Source organism: Theropithecus gelada, chromosome 1, assembly GCF_003255815.1.
Source record: "Theropithecus gelada isolate Dixy chromosome 1, Tgel_1.0, whole genome shotgun sequence".
Taxonomy (NCBI): Eukaryota; Metazoa; Chordata; class Mammalia; order Primates; family Cercopithecidae; genus Theropithecus; species Theropithecus gelada.
Genome location: NC_037668.1, coordinates 145,452,880 through 145,472,528, shown reverse-complemented (window position 1 = coordinate 145,472,528; position 19,649 = coordinate 145,452,880). Strand labels below are relative to the sequence as shown.

Genomic DNA, 19,649 nt, shown 5'->3' with positions numbered 1-19,649 from the left:
CAGCTGTTCAGAATTTCTCTAGCATTGACTGATACTAAGCACAATGAGATGGCACTTTTAGAGACAGCAGCTTCATACCCGGAAAAGGGTAATTAGATGAGTTTCACATGGCTGAATCAGTGGCAAAAACATAATCTTCTTTCTGTCCTCTTCTAAGAACACCAGTGCTCCCTAATGCAGTGTGACCTCATCTAAACTTGATTACATCTGCAGAGGCCTAATTTCCAAGTAAGGTCACATTCACTAGTGCTGGGGGTTAGATCTTGGGGACACAGTTCAACCCACTGCACCTGGTTTCTTCCAGATTATTGGAGACCATTTTAAGGTTCATGGTATGAAAGATTATGGCTCTAAACTTCAAATCTAGAATTCTAGATATAATCTGTTCATCTTCTCTTTGACGTGAAAAGAGGTGAAAGTGGCATAATTTGGAGTCTGATTAATATTTTATAGTCCCTGCTTTTTTTTCCAGGAGAATCCCAGAGCATGCCTTTGATACCTGGAAGCTGACTACTCTTTTTTATTTTATTTTATTTTTTTGTGAGACAGGGTCTTGCTTTGTTGCCCAGACTGGAGTGCAGTGGCGCAGTCTTGGTTCACTGCAGCCTCTGCCTCCTAGGTTCAAATGATTCTCCAACCTCAGCCTCCCAAGTAGCTGGAATTACAGGCGTGCACCATAACACCCTGCTAATTTTTTTGTATTTTTAATAGAGATGGGGTTTCACCATGCAGGCCAGGCTGGTCTTCAACTCCTGACCTCAAGTGATCCTCTTGTCTCTGCCTCCCAAATTGTTGGGATTACAGGTGTGAGCCACCACACCCAACCAAAGTGACTACTCTTTTTTTTTTTTGAGATGGAGTCTTGCTCTGTCACCCAGGCTGGAGTGCCGTGGCGCGATCTCGGCTCACTGCAACCTCCGCCTCCCAGGTTCAAGCGATTCTCCTGTCTTAGTCTCCTGAGTAGCTGGGATTACAGGCACACGCCACCACGCCTGGCTAATTTTTGTATTTTTAGTAGAGACGAGATTTCACCATGTTGGTCAGGCAGGTCTTGAACTCCTGACCTCGTGATCTGCCTGCCTCGGCCTCCGAAAGTGCTGGGATTACAGATGTGAGCCACTGCGGCCGGCAGGTTGACTACTCTATTGCCACCTGTTGCTGCAGATTTAGTACTTGCTGGAAGTTTAGAGCTTTTTTAGCATTTTCACAGTACTTTTTATGTCTAATATAATTTGTTTTTTGTTTTTTTTTTAAAGTTATAAAGATGCTTCAGACTGCAAAGAATTTGTTGAAAGAAGAAAAATTGGTGCACAGCTATCCCTATGACTGGAGGACCAAGAAACCCGTGGTTATTCGTGCCAGCAAGCAGTGGTTTATAAACATTGCAGATATTAAGATTGCAGCCAAGGTATAAAAAGCATCCTGTTATAAGGGGTTGGGCATATCATTCCCTCAGTATAAAGGGTATGCATGTGAGGTTGACGTAGGGTTTCAGGAGTTATAGGGATTGCTGCTATTATGGTTTAGTTTCATAAAATTGTAGAATTTTAGATCTGGAAGGACCTCGGACTTCCATGTTTTCATTATACATGTGTGGGAAATGAGGCATAAAGAGGTTAAGTGATTTGTCCAAATCACACAGTTACTAGATAGACTTTCTTGCCCAGTGTAGTCAAAGTTGCATAGAATTTGGCAGAACTGTGTTACCTAGTTTAACCTCATCGATATAAAGTGATAATAATGCTTATCTCATGGAGTAAGGAAATACAAGTTTCCAGAAGATAGTCTGATGTATAATGAGCAGTCAGTAAAACTTTTTTAAATGCTTTGCTTCCTTAAGATTGAAATTGCAATGAATTAAAACAGTTATTATTCTAGTTACAAAGAAAGCATATTAAAAAGAAAAACTAACAATATGAAAAATATACAAAGTTGGCCGGGCGCGGTGGCTCAAGCCTGTAATCCCAGCACTTTGGGAGGCCGAGACGGGCGGATCACGAGGTCAGGAGATCGAGACCATCCTGGCTAACACGGTGAAACCCCGTCTCTACTGAAAATACGAAAAACTAGCCGGGCGAGGTGGCGGGTGCCTGTAGTCCCAGCTACTCGGGAGGCTGAGGCAGGAGAATGGCGTAAACCCGGGAGGCGGAGCTTGCAGTGAGCTGCGATCCGGTCACTGCACTGCAGCCTGGGCGACAGAGCGAGACTCCGTCTCAAAAAAAAAACAACAACAAAAAGAAAAAAAAAAGAAAAATATACAAAGTTATTGCTTCGAGGTTACAAATACTTATAACTGGTATTCTAAATAATATATATTTGAGCCCTTTCATTTAATATGTATCTTTCTATGTGGGCGTATGTATATATATGTGTGTGTGTGTGTGTGTGTAAACATCTCTCACAACTTGAGTCTATTTAATGAAAGAGCTTAAATATATATGTGTTAACCAGGTTCAATATATAGGTGTTTTGCTTTACAGTTGAAAGATACTACTGTATTTAGCTGGTTCATTTATTGACCTGGCAATCTGGGGTCCTTGCCAAAGCTTTTTATAGCAGTTTGTACTTTCTATACTTGTGTAATGTGGACAACTGTAATATATAGTGCGTTTTGTTTTTTTCTCCCTTATTTGCCAATGTTAAAATTTGTAAATTGCAGCTCTGCACCGATTTTTGGTTGTAGAACGTCTAAGTCTGACACAATATATTTAAGCCAAGTTTATTTATTTTTTTTTTACTTTTTGTAAAGTTAAAAATTGTTCTTTGCAGAAGTAGTGAGAATAGGATAATGTATTGTCATATTCCCATCACTCAGTGTCAACAATAATCAACTTTTGTTAATTTTGTTTTTATCTACACCCCTCCGACCACCCACTTTTTACCCTTTAACAATTGGATTTTTTTGAAGCAAACTCCAGGCATTATTTCTTCCATATTATATGTTGTCCCGGCAATATTTTAGCACATATATTTGAAAGATAAACTCTCTTTTTTTTTTTTTTTCTTTTGAAACAGGGTCTTGCTCTGTCACATAGGCTGGAGTGCAGTGGTGTGATCTCAGCTCACTGCAACCTCTACCTCCTGAACTCAATTGATCCTCCCACCTCAGCCACCTCAGCCTCCTGAGTAGCTGGGACTACAGGCCTGTGCCACCATGCCTGGGTAATTTTTGTATTTTTGTATTTTTTCTTTTTTTTTTTTTTGTGAGACGGAGTCTCACTCTGTCGCCTCGGCTGGAGTGCAGTGGCATGATCTTGGCTCACTGCAAGCTCTGCCTCCTGGGTTCACACCATTCTCCAGCCTCAGCCTCCTGAGTAGCTGGGACTACAGGTGCACGCCACCACGCCTGGCTAATTTTTTGTATTTTTAGTAGAGAGGGGGTTTCACCGTGTTAGACAGGATGGTCTCGATCTCCTGACCTCGTGAACCACCCGCCTCGGCCTCCCAAAGTACTGGGATTACAGGCGTGAACCACCGCACCCGGCCATTTTTGTATTTTTTCTAGAGATAGGGTTTTGTCAAGTTGCCCAGGTTGTTCTCGAACTCCTAAGCTCAAGCAGTCCACCTGCTTCGGCCTCCCAGAGTGCTGGGATTACAGGCATGAGCCAAAGATAAATTCTGTATTTATTTATTTTTTTGAGATGGAGTTTCACTCTTATTGCCCAGGCTGGAATGCAATGGCGCCATCTTGGCTCACAGCAACCCCCACTTCCTGGGTTCAAGTTATTCTCCTGCGTCAACCTCCTGAGTAGCTGGGATTACAGGCATGCACAACTACACCCGGCTAATTTTATATTTTTATTAGAGATAGGGTTTCTCCATGTTGGTCGGGCTGGTCTCGAATTCCTGACCTCAGGTGATATGCCCACCTCGGCATCCCAAAGTGCTGGAATTACAGGTGTGAGCCACCATGCCCGGCCAGACTCTTTAAAGCATAATTCCCATGCCAGTATCACTACCTTTAAAAAAGTAATATTTATTCCTTAGCAAAATCAAATATCTAGTCAATATTCACATTTCTTAGACTTTTAAACCAAGTATAGCATTAATCAAATTGATTTGTAGAGATTTTGTCATTCTGCCAATAGGTGGTGCTACAGAGAGCTTTGGGGGAGGGAACTTCTGGTAGTTATGGTGAGTGAGGAAACCATTTAAACCTTCTCCGAAAATGTAAAAATGGTTTTATTAATGGATAGAAAAATTTTTTAAAATGAAGTTAGCATTTTGACCTTTTTGGAGCCTGTTAAACATTTTTGCTGTACAATTAATCTTTTGCTAATTGACAAATAAATGGTAGTAGTTTTCAACCTTATTGTGGAAGTGGAGGAAGGGAGCTTTCTTGAGAGGAAATAACTGTTATCCATTTGTTGATAGAGAGAGAGATATATACTTATTTAGTTTAGAGACAGGCTCTTGCTCTGTTGCCCAGGCTGGAGTGTAGTGCCATGCTCCTTGCTCACTGCAACTTTGAACTCTTGGGCTCAAGTGATCCTCCCACCTCAGCCTCCCAAAATGCTGGGATTACAGGTTTGAGCCACATGCTTGGGCTTATTTTGAGAAAGTGTTTTCTATAGTGTAAACTACATTATGTAAAATTAGGTATATTACAATCTTTTTTGGCAGCCTAAGATAGTAATTTATTTCTTAAGTGTTCTAAAAAATGGTGGAAATCAAGTTTGAATTGATTTTAACTATAGTTTAGTGAAGAATAATAGTTCTGTGAAAGCTTTTATTACCAGTTTTGATCTAGGGTTGGTGTAAATTAGAAATTGGTATGAAATCTTTTGTAACATTGTTAAAAAATACAACAATGCTCCTGATATTATCACTGCTCCTGATATTATTTACTAAGTTCTTTGTGGCTCCATTTTTACTTTGGCTTATTTGCTCTGAAATCTTTTAGTTTTTTTAGTTGTTTTTTTGAGGGGAGGGTAAGGGAGGCATGTGAATGGCTACAAACATCCAAAAGAAAGAAATGCATTTGGAAAATTGACTGTTCTAGAATACTTGTTCTGCTTTCTCTCACAAGACTTGATTTATGAATTAATTGCAGGAATTGTTAAAAAAGGTGAAATTTATTCCTGGATCAGCACTGAATGGCATGGTTGAAATGATGGACAGGCGGCCATATTGGTGTATATCAAGGCAAAGAGTTTGGGGTGTTCCAATTCCTGTGTTTCATCATAAGACAAAGGATGAATACTTGATCAACAGGTAGAATGCTTTCTAAAATTTTTTAGTGTTTTAAAGCAAATTATTTTTTCTTCAAAAATCGAAAAATAATGTGGACGATTGAGAACTGTTTATATATGTTAAATAAAATATGCTAAAATAGTCTTTTGGGGAACTAAAATATAAACTTAAAAAGATTCTATCATACAGTTAAAATATTAAAAACTAGATTTTCTTAAATATTGATACCTAGAAGTAAAGGCTCTGATTTTTTTTTTTTCTGTGAGAATTTATTGGGCTGTATTAAGGTATCATGGATCCAAAGATGGACAATGTTTAGCAGGGGAGCCTGAAATGTAATTTTTCTTCAGGAAAAATATTCAGTCTCATATTCTGAATCTACTTTCCTTTTAAGTGCAAATAGGACTATGTCATTATATAGATACTTAAAATTTAAGAAATTATAATATAGTTAAATGCACATGATTACACTGATCATTATATTCCCAGTTCTTCTTTCTTTTCTTTTTTTTTTTTTAATTTGGAAAGATAATAGAGGGACATAATGAACAATTCATAGTAGAAAAGCTTGTACACTGAAAAGTAGGCTTTTTCCTACTCCAGGTACCCAGAACCTTTTCTTGAGGCAGTCATTGTTTACAGTTATTTCTGAATCTTTCCAGAAAAAAATGAATTCTTCTGTCAGCATATACATATGTTTATACAAAAGGGAGTATCTCTATCTTCTGCTCTGTGCCTAGATTTTTTTCACTTTATGTGTTATAGTTTATTCCAAATCACTACACATAGATCTGCCTCATTCTTAAACTTTATTAAGGCATACTTTACATACTGTAAAATTCATGACTGGGCACGGTGGCTCTTGCCTGTAATCCCAGCACTTTGGGAGGCCAAGGCGGGTAGGTCATGAGGTCAGGAGTTCAAGACCAGCCTGGCCAAGATGGTGAAACCCCGTCTCTACTGAAAATAAAAAATTAGCCAGGCGTGGTGGCGGGCACTTGTAATCTCAGGTACTCGGGAGGGTCAGGCAGAGAATTGCTTGAACCTGGGGGGCGGAGGCTGCAGTGAACCAAGATCACGTCACTGGACTCCAGCCTGGGCGACAGAGCGAGACTCTGTCTCAAAAAAATTAAAAAAGAAAAAAATTTATTAAAGTGATTTATACTAAATTTATTCAGTTAACAGCCACTATCACAATTGTGTCTTAGAATAATTCTTTTATCCTAAAGAGTTCCCTTTTGTGCTTTTTGAAAGAGAAGTTGCTTGGAAATCTATGAGCTTTGGAGAATGGCAACTGAATTTGAACTCAGGCTTTGCCATTCACTGTGTGTGAGACTGAGGAATTTACTTAACCTCTGGCTCCTCTATAAAATAGGAAAAGCAATGGTTGCAGGTAGACTGTTATGAATACTAAATAATAAATGCAGACTACTTCGTGTAAAGCACAGTATGCCATAGATGATGCGCCGTTCATGTATTCACTCGAGAAACATTGTTATGTGGGCGTGGTGGCTCACGCCTGTAATCCCAGCACTTTGGGAGGCCAAGGCAGCAGGATTGCTTGAAGCTAGCAGTTCACAGTTGGGCAACAGTGAGACCCCATCTCTACAGAAAAATTTAAAAATTAGCTGGTGTAGTGGTGTGGGCCTGTAGTCCCAGCTCCTTGGGAGGCTCAGGCGAGAGGATCGCTCAAGTGCAGGAGTTTGAGGTTATAGTGAGCTATGATCATGCCACTGCACTCTAGCCTGGCTGACAGAGCAAGACACTGTCTCTTCAGAACGAAACAAAACAGAACACATTGTTAAGCACTTAGTATGTGTCCGTGCTAGGAACTGCTAGTAGCTACAGTGAACAAGACTGACGTGGCCCCTGTTTTTAATGAGATAATAGTCTAGCTAGTTTATCTTCTAGTACTATTACGGAGGCTTTGAGTGTTGTTACTGTTTTTCACAGATGTGGAGAGGGGGATGTTAATTATTCCTTTTAGGAACACATTCTCGATTTTCATTTTCTTTGAGCAATTTCTTTTAATTTGGTGAATGGAATTTTTTCTAAGTTATGCTGTTAAGGAGTTTAAACTTTTAAGTAGACTTGAGGAGTAAGAGTATGTTTTAGGAAAAGAAAGTAGTGGCTAGAGCCCGGAAAATCATTGGAAAGCTATTTCAATATTATTATAAGTTGGAGCTGAGGTAAGACTCTATGAATAATCTAAATATTGTTGCTGTGTTGATCTTATAGAGCTTAGTCAGATGTAAACTACTAATATCTTAATACCCATATTAAGAATTAATGTAAATTCTGTCCAGTTCAGATTATTTTATTTTATTTTTGATACAGTCTCACTTTGTCACCCAAGCTGGAGTTCAGTGGTGTGATCTTGGCTCACTACGACCTCCGCCTCCCAGGTTCAAGTGATTCTCCCTCCTCAGCCTCCTGAGTAGCTGGGACTACAGGCACACGCCACTGACCTGGCTAATTCTTGTATTTTTAGTAGAGATGGGCTCTTGCCATGTTGACGAAGCTGGTCTTGAACTCCTAGCCACAAAGGATCCATCTGCCTCTGCCTCCCAGAGTGCTGAGATTACAGGCATGAGCCACCATGCCCAGCCTCAAACTCAGTTTAAAAGAAAAAGAATTAAAGTGATTATAGCTGAGATGAATTTCCACAAGCATTTGTTTAAAATTTCACACTTCTGGTTTTGTTTTGCAAAGTTTTATAAGCCATGTCATTGTCTCCTCTTTTTTTTTTTTTTTTTGAGACAGAGTTTTACTCTTGTTGCCTAGGCTGGAATGCAATGGCGTGATCTCGGCTCACTGCAACCTCCACCTCCCAGGTTCAAGTGATTCTCCTGCCTCAGCCTCCCGAGTAGCTGGGATTAGAGGCATGTGCCACCACGCCCGGCTAATTTTTTTTATATATATATATATTTTTTTCTTTTCTTTTTTCTTTTTTAGTAGAGACGGGGTTTCTCCATGTTGGTCAGGCTGGTCTCAAACTCCCGACCTCAAGTGATCCGCCTGCCTCGGCCTCCCAAAGTGCTGGGATTACAGGCAGGAGCCACTGTACCTGGCTACTCTTCTTTTTATTATTTGGAGAGCAAGATGTCTAGGGAATTTCATTGAAGTGATTGAGGTGGGTGGGAATTCCTTGGTGAAACAGCCCTCTGGACTCTGAGGTGGATCATATGTATGTATTAGTAAATATAGCAAACTGGTTTAATTGATACATTCTGATAAATAAATGGTACATAGGTTGACTGTTAGGTTAAATAAATATGAGGTTTGTCAGAAAAACACAAACAAGTTTTCATTAGGTATATTTATGTTTTAATTATTCAAGACATCTACATGATAGTGTTACAGATTATCTTCTGCGTACCTGTCATTGCGTTGGTTGCATGGTGTTCGTCGACTTCTGATACTGAAGTAGCACAGTCATACAGAATATTGGCCTAAAGAAATGACAGACAAACTCAGCTATAGTGTCTGTCAATTCATAGGTCATTTTCCTGTATACCATTTCTGAATGATGACTTTAATCCTCTTCCATTATTGGATCTTTTTGGTGTTGCAAAACTTGAATTTAAGAAAATTGATATTAATTCTTATTACTTGTTAATTTTGTAAAACAGGCTGAAAGTTTATCTTTTTTTCCACCAGAATCAAATGAGAGTCCAAGTGACCACAATTTTCTGTCTTTCTTTATTATACCTTTATATTGTGTCAAGTTGGTAACCATCAAAAGTAACAGCATCTCCACTGGAAATTGGTACACAGTCCACATGGAGTTGCTGTTACACTTGATAACACCATTAAACATATAAGGAGATTCCTTTTGCTCATCATGGGATCTGTACATTATCTCTAAGTATACTTGTTTCACAGAAGAAAGTCAACATTCATGTTCTGAATCAGTTTAGGGACTGGTAGATTTGAAATGCTGATGTTTTATTTTGATTTGAATTAATAGTGTCATTTGCATTTTAGATCATATTTGTATTTTCTCAAGAAATAATTCAATTTCTGACTTTACTGAAATTGGTCATTTTTTGAATCTGTGATATAATGCCATTAGAATTTAGGTTGAAATCTGTTACTAGTCAATAAAAACAGAAGAAATAATTTTTAGCATAAATCAGATAAAATTTAGAAACACTGGCTACCTGGGAAGGAAAAGAAGTTGGTTAAATTTCTTTCATCATTTCAGACAGTTATAATCACTTTCATGCTATTAATGCTATGATTAACATAGGGAAACTTAGCCCCTAACTTCTGGAAATCATGAGAAATTTAGTAAAAATAGCCAAGGAATTTCCAATATAATTTGAGTGTTAACTTTAGCTACCTCAATTTTTTTCTCAATTAACAATAATAAACCTTTTGTTCAAAAAATTTATGTTCATTAAAGAAAAATTTCTCCAAAATGATTTTCTGTCACCTTTAAAACATAAATCTAGGATTAAATTAAAAATAGAATTTCCCCTCCCAAATTTAACTTTGTTCTAGAATTAAATTTAGTAAACAAATGTGAAACATTTAGCCTCTTACCTCATTCTTCTCCCAGTAAGTTACAGAAGAAAAGTTGTCTTAATAATCCTTAATATTTTTGCTTATAAAGACAAAACACAGAAGACAGTGGGATGACAGCCGTAGTTTCTTTGTTGCTTAGTAATCTTAATGCTGCTTAATGTCCGTAACACGCTAAATAAGCCTCATTCCAGTTGATATCGAAGTTCAGAGTGATTGGCTGGTATCATAGTTGCTCATGCTACCTAGTGGATTTTCTCAGTTTGAAACCTAAGAAGGGACACATAATGCTTGTGCTGAGATAAGGCCTTTGAGTAAAGTACAAGGTTTTATGATAGATTTATTACTTTATGAAATAAAGCACTAAGGTGGAAGCATATAGATTACATACTGATAAGTGGTTTCACCCACTTTTATCAGCAGTCATTTATACTGATCTTTGGGTTATAGGTTAACTATGAGTTTGTGTTAAGTATAGGATATTAAAGAAATAAAGGGAGAATTCTTAAATTTCAGATAAATTAGAATTTTTATTGTATTTTTTTCTGAAGAATATTAAATATCACAAAGAAATAGAAAATTGTTTAAAAATTTTTTTAGGAAACAGAAAATTGTTTAAAAAATCTTTTAAGTATTATCTTGGTTTCATTATAAAAAAATTCCACCTGTAAGTATTTACCCAAAGGAAGTAGGACTAATACCTCTTGTGTGAAGTGTATTAAGATGTCCAATACAGTTGTTTATAAAGGAACATAATGATATACAAAAGAAGATGTAATTTAATTAGTTTTAGAAGAATGAATATGCACCTGTTAAAAATGTCAGCTTAGCTCTTAACGGTTGCCTAGTTCCTTGTGTATGAAAAGCAAATGAACATAACATATCCAACATTCGGATTTTGTTAGATGTTTGTCACATCTCTATAATGAGTATCTTTTCAGCACTTGTTCACAGTTAACTTTATATACTTTTTTCAAATTATCTTTTTATATTTTGTTTGAACATTAAATTTATCTTTGTTTTTATCATCATTATACCTAGCTCAAGTTTGTGGGTTATATGTCTGTTTATTTTTATTGCAATTTTTGTTTTCAAAACTCTTTGTCACACTTTTTTTTTTTTTTTTGAGACGGAGTCTTGCTCTTGTTCCCCAGGCTGGAGTGCAATGGCGGGATCTTGGCTCACTGCAACCTCTGCTTCCCGGGTTCAAGTGATTCTCCTGTTTCATTCTTTCAAGTAGCTGGGATTACAGGCATGCGCCACCATGCCTGGCTAATTTTTGTATTTTTAGTAGAGATGGGGTTTCTCCATGTAGGTCAGGCTGGTCTCGAACTCCCCACCTCAGGTGATCTGCCCTCCTCGGCCTCCCAAAGTGCTGAGATTACAGGAGTAAGCCACCGCACCTGGCCTCAAAACTCTCTGTCACACTTTCTTTGTTTTGTTTTGTTTGTTTTGAGATGGAATCTCGCTCTGTGGCCCAGGCTGGAGTGCAGTGGCACGATCTCGGCTCCCTGTAAGCTCCACCTCCCGGGTTCAGGCCATTCTCCTGCCTCAGCCTCCCGAGTAGCTGGGACTACAGGTGCCCGCCACCTCACCTGGCTGATTTTTTGTATTTTTAGTAGAGAGGGAGTTTCACCGTGTTAGCCAGGATGGTCTCGAGCTCCTGACCTCGTGATCCGCCGGCTTCGGCCTCCGAAAGTGCTGGGATTACAGGCGTGAGTCACCGCGCCTGGCCTTTTTTTTTTTTTTTTGAGACGGAGTCTCGCTCTATTGCCAGGCTGGAGTACATTGGCGCAATCTCAGCTCACTGCAACCTCTACCTCCCGAGTTCAAGTGATCCTCCCCCCAAGTAGCTGAGACTACAGTCACGCACCACCATACCTGGCTAATTTTTGTATTTTTGTAGAGACTGGGTTTTGCCTTGTTGCCCAGGCTGGTCTTGAAGTCCTTAGCTCAAGTGATTGACCTACCTCAGCCTTCCAAAGTGCTAGGATTGCAGGTGTGAACCACCGTGCCCACCCAAAATTAATTTACTCAATTGACAAAAATTGCATATATGATGTACAACATGTTTTGAAATATGTATGCATTGTGGAATGTCTAAATCTAGCTAATTAACATATATTTGTTGGGTTTTTCTTTACTCTCTCATTTTAAAATTAACTTTATTGTTTTAAAAATATAAATAATTTATCTAGAATCTCAAAATAGAACCTAATTATAGAACATAATGCTTACTAAAGTACATTTAGTAGACTTCATTTAGAACGTGATGTTTTCATAATTCACAATATAAAGGAAGGAAGGAAGTCTTGCTCTCTAAATATTAGTGAGACTTGCTATCTTAATGAGATAAAGCTTCTTCCCTTAAAAATGTTTCATGTTTCTTTTGGATACATTGAACAAATTTTTCTTTTGTTCTGATTCCTATACATATGTAACAAGGAAAAAAAGTCTGAAGTATGTTGTTTTATTTACAATAGCCTTTCTGAAATTGAATTTTTAAAAATGATTGCAGGATTGCTTTTCATTGGTGTAGCTAATGTGTAGTTACGTTGTTTCTCGTAAGTGTAATTAGGTAAGCTAAAGGAAAAACTTTTCTTCCTCACTAAGAGACTTTTGTTAGTTTTTTAAAAAGTTTTTTAAATTTGCAAATAAAGTATATATAAAACACAAAATTACATTTCTTATATTAAAATATGTTCTATATCTAACTAAATTACTAATATCGTTATAAAAAATGTAGCAATTAAAATGAATTTTAGATTAGAGGTATCTGACTAAACTTGGTAGGATTTTATGGTTGCTTTAATAACATGCCAACAGCAAAATTGGAATATTTCTTTCTTAATGCTTTTAGTTATATACTTAGTAGGTTACTTGAATATAGTTAAATAACATTTAAAATGTCACTGAATTTTCTGATATTTAGGAATATGAAAAAGAACTCATTTTTATTTTTTTAAAATAGATGTGGGGTCTTTACTATGTTACCCAGGCTGGTCTTGAACTCTTGGGCTCAAGTGATCCTCTTGCCTTGGCCTCCCAAAGTGCTAGGATTGTAGTCATGAGCCACCGTGCCAGGCCAAGAATATGAAAAAGAGCTTAGTTTTATTAAAGTTGAATTTAGGTTTCTCAAATATGGATGTGGAGCTGGGTGTGGTGGCTCCCAACCCATAATCCCAGCATTTTGGGAGGCTAAGACTGGAGGATTGCATGAGGCCAGGCGTTCGAGACCAGCCTGAGCAACAAAGCGAGATTCCCATCTCTAGACGGGCGAAGGAAAAAAAAAAAAAAGCAGGGCATCTTGGCATGGGCCTGTAGTCCCAGCTACTCGGGAGGCTGAGGTGGGAGAATTACATGACACAGGAGTTCAAGGCTTCAAGTGAGCTATGATCATGCCACTGTAATCCAACTTGGGCCACCAAGTGACACCTTGTCTCAAAAAAATTTACGTAATTAATTAAAATAAAATGTGTATGTTTCATCTATAGTCATAAAGTTACTCACTTTTCTTTAGTTATTAGGACTTTTTCTTTTAAGAATAAAAATTTTCACCTAGTCTTCTTCTTCACAACTTTTTCCAGTGTTTATAGAAACTGAAACTCAAAAAATAATATGATTTATTCCTGTCATTTTCCGGTAAATCACAGGTAGAGTCTGGTTTTTGGACTTAGTACTTGCTGTGTCAACATACTAATCTCCTGGGACTGCCTAGCTTCTCACTTCATCTCTGATACGCAGTCGTCACTCTATACCTGGGTAAAAGAGCCTTTCTGCCATTGCTTAGCAAACTACAGAGAGTACGAGTGTGAATTCAGTTACAGTGTTGTCTTTATAGATGAGTTAGAGAGGCAGAATAAAGAAGTAAAAACAGCACACCAAACTATATATGATTTAGGAAACACAAATCAAGTCCTGATTTTGACTGTTACTTGCTTAGCCTCATAATTTAAGGAACCCTGAGGTGCAGAACAAATCATCTGTCAAGACCCACCGTGTATTTCTGTGAATCCAGTTAGCAAGTGCTTGTAAAGTGCTTTGAAAAAGATACGTGGTATATGTATACATGCTTCTGGTTAATATTCTTTATCCTAACATTTCTACTGTATTTGCTAAATTAATATGAAATTTGAGACATTTACTTTTACTTTGATATTATTTTTATGTGTTTTTCCAACACATTTACTGTTTTATTTTACTCTTTACCTAAACTTGGCAGTCTAATGATAACATTTTAAAAAAGAAAGGCAAATGACACCCATTTTTAGAATTATTATTTTTTAATGAGAATTTCATTAGTATGAAGTATTATGTACTGTAATTGTGCATATATTTGCGTGTAAATGTACTTTACTAGTATCTCTCTTTTGTGGTTGTAATCTTTTGGTTTTTTTTTTTCTTTTGGTCTTTAGATTTATTCAGGTTTTTCTGTTATACTATGTTCATATTTTCTTAACTGAAAATGTTCTGGACAAACTATGTAAGATAGTAATATGTAACTAAATACTATTGTCATATAACTAGGTAGTTATTACATAAGGTTTTTATGGTCTGATAACATAAAAGTTTATCTTTACTGTTAAAGTCCATCTAAAATGATTCAGTGTCTTAGAAACATGCATTTATGCCCATTTTCCTTTCTCATTGTAAGTTCTTCAAAGTACATGATGGTAGCGTTATACTTTTAAAATCTATCCTTCATAGAATACCAACTTAGTGATATCCAGCTTTTATAAGGTATTTCAAATTTAAATTTGTAGAGCATATTTATTTGTTTATTTATTGTTTTTTTTTGAGACGGAGTCTCGCTCTGTTGCCCAGGCTAGAGTGCAGTGGCGTGATCTCGGCTCACCGCAAGCTCTGCCTCCTGGGTTCACGCCATTCTCCTGCCTCAGCCTCCCCAGTAGCTGGGACTACAGGCACCTGCCACCATGCTCGGCTAATTTTTTTGTATTTAATAGAGATGGGGTTTCACCATGTTAGCCGGAATGGTCTCAATCTCCTGACCTCGTGATCCACCCGCCTTGGCCTCCCAAAGTGCCGGGATTACAGGCGTGAGCCACTGTGCCCGGCCTGTAGAGCATATTTAATTTATACTCATTTGATTTTGCCTTCCACAACAATTTTTGGTAAACACTTCATTTATCTGTGAATTATCAGGCCCAGACCTGACGTCAAATAATCAGTCTGAATAATGCGTACATAATATTTATTCAAATGTGCCAGATATTGTTCTATGTGTTTTATATTTATTAACTCAGTTAATATTCATAGGAAGTCTCTTAATGATGCTTTTACTATTTGTGTTTTACAAATGAGGAAACTGAGGCACAGAAATGTTAAGTGCCTTGCCCAGATTCAAGTCGTGGAGCTAGAAATTAAGCCAAAGCCCCCTGCTGGCAGGATCCATGCTCTTGGCCATTATATGTACTGTGACTAAATGAAAAGCAACTAGAGGAAGCTGTAATAGCACCAAAGCTGCAATAATAAAGTCAATATTCTAATAAATTAAAAATGTTATTTTTGTGAGAAACTATAGTATGCTTTTATTTCCTTGAGTTTAATTTTCAAATAATTTATTACTGTCTATCTTCCCAAAGATATGACCAGTTCTGTTGTTTATTTGATAGGGTTTGATTGGCTTTCTGTCATGTGTTAGGTACTGTAGTAAGTTTTACATGTATAGTCTCATTTAGTTTGTAGTTGTTCGAGGGAAGTGTCTAGGATTACTACAATGTTAAGTTTCATCAGGGGAGGGTCTTGCGTATTTTGCCAACTGCTGTATCTCTAGTGCCCGTACCCAAGTCGCTGGAGGTGTTCAGTAGTTTCTGAACAATGAATTAGATTGTTCTTAACAGAAGGGAAAGCTAGGTCTTAAAGAAGTTTTAGTACTTGTGCATGATCATAAATACAAAGTGACAGTCAGAATATAAGCCTGGATATCTGTCATCACAGTCTCTGCTCTAGTATGGCATTGCATCTTATGCAGATGCCTGTAAGCAGGGAGGGAGTCCTGGAAAGTTTTCAAGCAGAGAATTAGTGTGATAAAAGCAGTTTAGGAATGCATCTATTTCAAGGTCTGTTTTGTAAAGTAAAGGGATGAGGGTAGGGGGAAGTGCTTTCAGACCATTGATTGCATCAGTTTAGTTTTCAGGGAATGAGGTTGGACTGATAGAGTGTGAGTGGGAACCACTGTAAACTTTCAAAGGTAGAACTGAGAGAATGTGTTGGTTTAATTTAGGCAGAAATCAGAAGAGGAAAGATAATTAGGAGGTTTCGAGTATAAGTACCTGTATAGAAAATAGATTAGTAAGAAATAAGTAAATCAGTAATGGAAACAGGGTGGTCAGAAGAAGTTCTTTTTTTTTTTTCTTTTTAAGGATATGTATAATCAATTTTTTACTTATATTGAATTTAAAATGATAGCAGCTTTTCAAACTAAGGTTTGAGGAAAAAGATAGGAAAAGAAATCACTATTTGTTAATTTTAAATTGTTTGTTATTCATCACAATAGTTAATTGAATAATTCTGCCATGTCCCCCCTGAAATAGCCAAACCATTGAGCATATTGTTAAACTAGTGGAACAGCACGGCAGTGATGTCTGGTGGACTCTTCCCCCTGAGCAACTTCTTCCAAAAGAAGTCTTATCTGAGGTAAATTTCTGTTTGTATTTAACAGCTTTTGTGTGTATTACAGGACTTGATGACAACAAGGGAAATTCTTGAGAGTTAAAAAGGCATCTTATGTAAAGTTAACAAATTTATTTACTGTAAATTAGAAGCTAATGCAGTTTGAAAGTAGATATTTTGTTTAACTATAGAACTGTAGTATTTAAGGCTGGGTGTGATGTGTAGTATTTAAGTGCTGTAATCCCAGCACTTTGAAAGGCTGAGGCAAGCAGATAGCTTGAGTCCATAAGTTTGAGACCAGCCTGGGCTGTTAACATGGCAAAACCCTGTCTCTACAAAAAAAAATATATATATATATAAATTAGCTAGGCATTGTGGCATGCGCCTGTAGCCCCAACTACTCGGGAGGTTGAGGTGGGAGGATGGCTTGAGCCTGGAAGACAGGTTGCAGCGAGCAGAGACTGCACCACTGCACTGCAGCCTGGGTTACAGAGTGAGAGCCCGTCCCCCCAAAACAAAGTGTAGTATTAGGTCGGGCGCAGTGGTGCACACCTGTAATCCCAGCAGTGTGGGAAGCCGAGACGGGCGGATCACCTGAGGTCAGGAATTCAAAACCAGCCTGGCCAACATGGTGAAACCTCATCGCTGCTAAAAAAAAAAAAAAAAAAAAAAAAAAAGGCAGGGCGGGGTGGCTCACGTCTGTAATCCCAGCGCTTTGGGAGGCCGAGGTGGGTGGATTATGAGGTCAGGAGATCAAGACTATCCTGGCTAACACGGTGAAACCCCATTTCTACTAAAAATACAAAAAATTAGCTGGGCGTGATGGTGAGCCCCTGTAGTCCCAGCTACTCGGGAGGCTGAGGTGGGAGAATGGCGTGAACCCGGGAGGCAGAGCTTGCAGTGAGCAGAGATTGCACCACTGCACTGTAGCCTGGGCAACAGAGTGAAACTCTGTCTCAAAAAAAAAAAAGAAAAGATAAAACAAAAAATCAGCCAGGCATGGTGGCGCAACATGCCTTGAGTCCCAGCTACTCAGGAGGCTGAGGCAGAAGAATTGCTTGAACCCAGGAGACGGAGATTGCAGTGAGCCAAGATTGTGCCATTGCACTTCAAGCTGGGCGACAGAGTGAGACCCTGTCTCAAAAAAAAAAAAAAAAAAGTGTAGTATTTAATAAAGTAGTGGAATGCGAGGGTCAATTGTTACCTCATTGAAGGCCAGGATTGATTAATGTTAACTAAGCTCATGTAATTTACTGTGAGAGAACAGTGCCTAATGTTACATCAGGCCTTTGTAGGATCTGTAGTAGAGTTAGCTGATTGTATCACACATTAAAATATCCAAATTTAAAGTTAATTTCAAGAAAATAGAAACCAATTCATATTACATTGGTAAATGTGTAATTCAGTGGCCACAGATACTTTTAAATGTGAATGGAGGGAGTTGTACTTAACTGTGAAATGCTTAAAAATACTGTAAATTTCATCTAAAAATGTGAACTTAATGGTTGCATTTCATTTCTGAAGACTTTTGGGGTACAGTATTTGTTGTCTGTATTGTGATCTTTGTGTACCTAACATGCTTTTACATTATCTTACTAGTTTGGTGGCCCTGATGCCTTGGAATATGTTCCAGGTCAGGATATTTTGGACATCTGGTTTGATAGTGGAACTTCATGGTCTCATGTTCTTCCAGGTAATTTTAAAAAATAGATATATGCTGATCAAGACGTTTTGAAAATATGGAATTGGTATTTAGAAGGGATCTATGATCAAAACCTTTTTTTGTGTGTGTGCTTTATTTAGAGATCTGCTATATTTTAGACCTGGAAGGACCCTTAGAGTTTACTCAATCCAATGATTTCTAAACCTTTTTCTGTTTTTCTAGATGAAATTTCATTTAGAATTTACAATACAGAAAATAGTTAAAAATGGGAATATTTTTCCTCCTTTCAACCAGTTCATTCTCCTTGGCCACTTGGCAACCCCAAGGCACCCAGTTTTGTAAAACAAAGTCACTGAAATAGTCTGACCTCATCATTTTTCAGAAGAGAAAATGAAATTGACTTAGAGCCAAGTTAGTTGATGGTCACATAGCTTAATAGTGTCAAACTGGAACTCAAGTACCCTGATTTTCAGTTCTCATCTTCTATACTACATTGCTTTTTGTGGCTTTTTCTCCTCTCTGTACAAACAGCCGACTAACTTTTATACTTACTGATAATTAGGGAATGTTTTTGACTGATTGGATAAAGAGAAAGGAGAGACACTGGGCAGGACTTAGAAAGGAGTAGTAGGAGAAGGCACGTGTCAGAGGATATGTTTAGATGCTTGAGAAGAAATATTTTTAAGGCAACTAAGTGAAAAGATAGAGTTCAAATGAAGAACAGGGATTGTTATCACTGTGAAGTTGGAGACAGGGATGAGATGTCACGGAAGCAGTGATGGATCACACAGTTCTCACACTCTTACTAAGGGCCAGCTTTGGCCCGAGAGACCCTGTTTGCTTTCTGGAGTAAGGGTATGTGGGAAAAGTAGCTTATCTACGAATCGCACAATGGGATTCCTAGTAGGTGGATCTGTTTCAGCTTAGGAAATTTGAAAAACAAAATGCATGTAAATTCATGTTTTCTCTCTATTACAGATAAAACGTGCCTAATAATAATGGCCAAATATAAGTTACATATTTTTATAATTTTTTTTTGGTGATTTTTAGAATTATTATTTCATAATTTTCTCCCAGCATATTTGAGGGAAAATACTGCGAGTTTTGGTACTTTGCTTCCCTAAATTACAGTTATGTGTTACATAATGATATTGCAGTCAGTAGCAGACTGCATACATGATGATGGCCCCACAAGATGATAATAAATTTGACTGCTGAACAACAGGGTTCTGACTGCACAGGTCTACTTATATGCAATTTTTTTCAATGAAATACAGATGGAAAATATAGTATTCTCAGGATTTTGAAACTCACATATAGAAAGGGAGGGCTGACTTTTCATATATGCAGGTTCAGCAGGGCCAGCTTTGGGACTGCTGTATTTGAGTATTCACAGATTTTGGTACATGTAGGGGTAGGGGGCTGGGGGGTTGCTGGGTCCTAGAACCAATCCTCTGCATATATCAAGGGATGACTACTGTATTTTTACTGTACCTTTTCTGTGTTTAGATATGTTTAGATACACAAATACGTACCATGTGCTGACATTGCCTGCAGTATTCAGTACAGTAACATGCTGTGCAGGTTTGTAGCCTAGGAGCAATACACTGTGCCATGTTGGCTAGATGTAGAG

General features: G+C 37.8%; 1 protein-coding gene across 1 annotated transcript in view; it reads left to right on the top strand.

The window, feature by feature from the left end:
* The window catches only part of IARS2 (isoleucyl-tRNA synthetase 2, mitochondrial), a 71,532-nt gene that overhangs the window by 32,454 nt on the left and 19,429 nt on the right, over positions 1-19,649 (top strand). The window contains exons 11-14 of the mRNA XM_025376865.1: positions 1,257-1,408; positions 5,054-5,214; positions 16,275-16,377; positions 17,953-18,046. Coding sequence (XP_025232650.1) covers positions 1,257-1,408; positions 5,054-5,214; positions 16,275-16,377; positions 17,953-18,046 — 510 coding nt within the window. The remainder of the gene's footprint in view (positions 1-1,256; positions 1,409-5,053; positions 5,215-16,274; positions 16,378-17,952; positions 18,047-19,649) is intronic.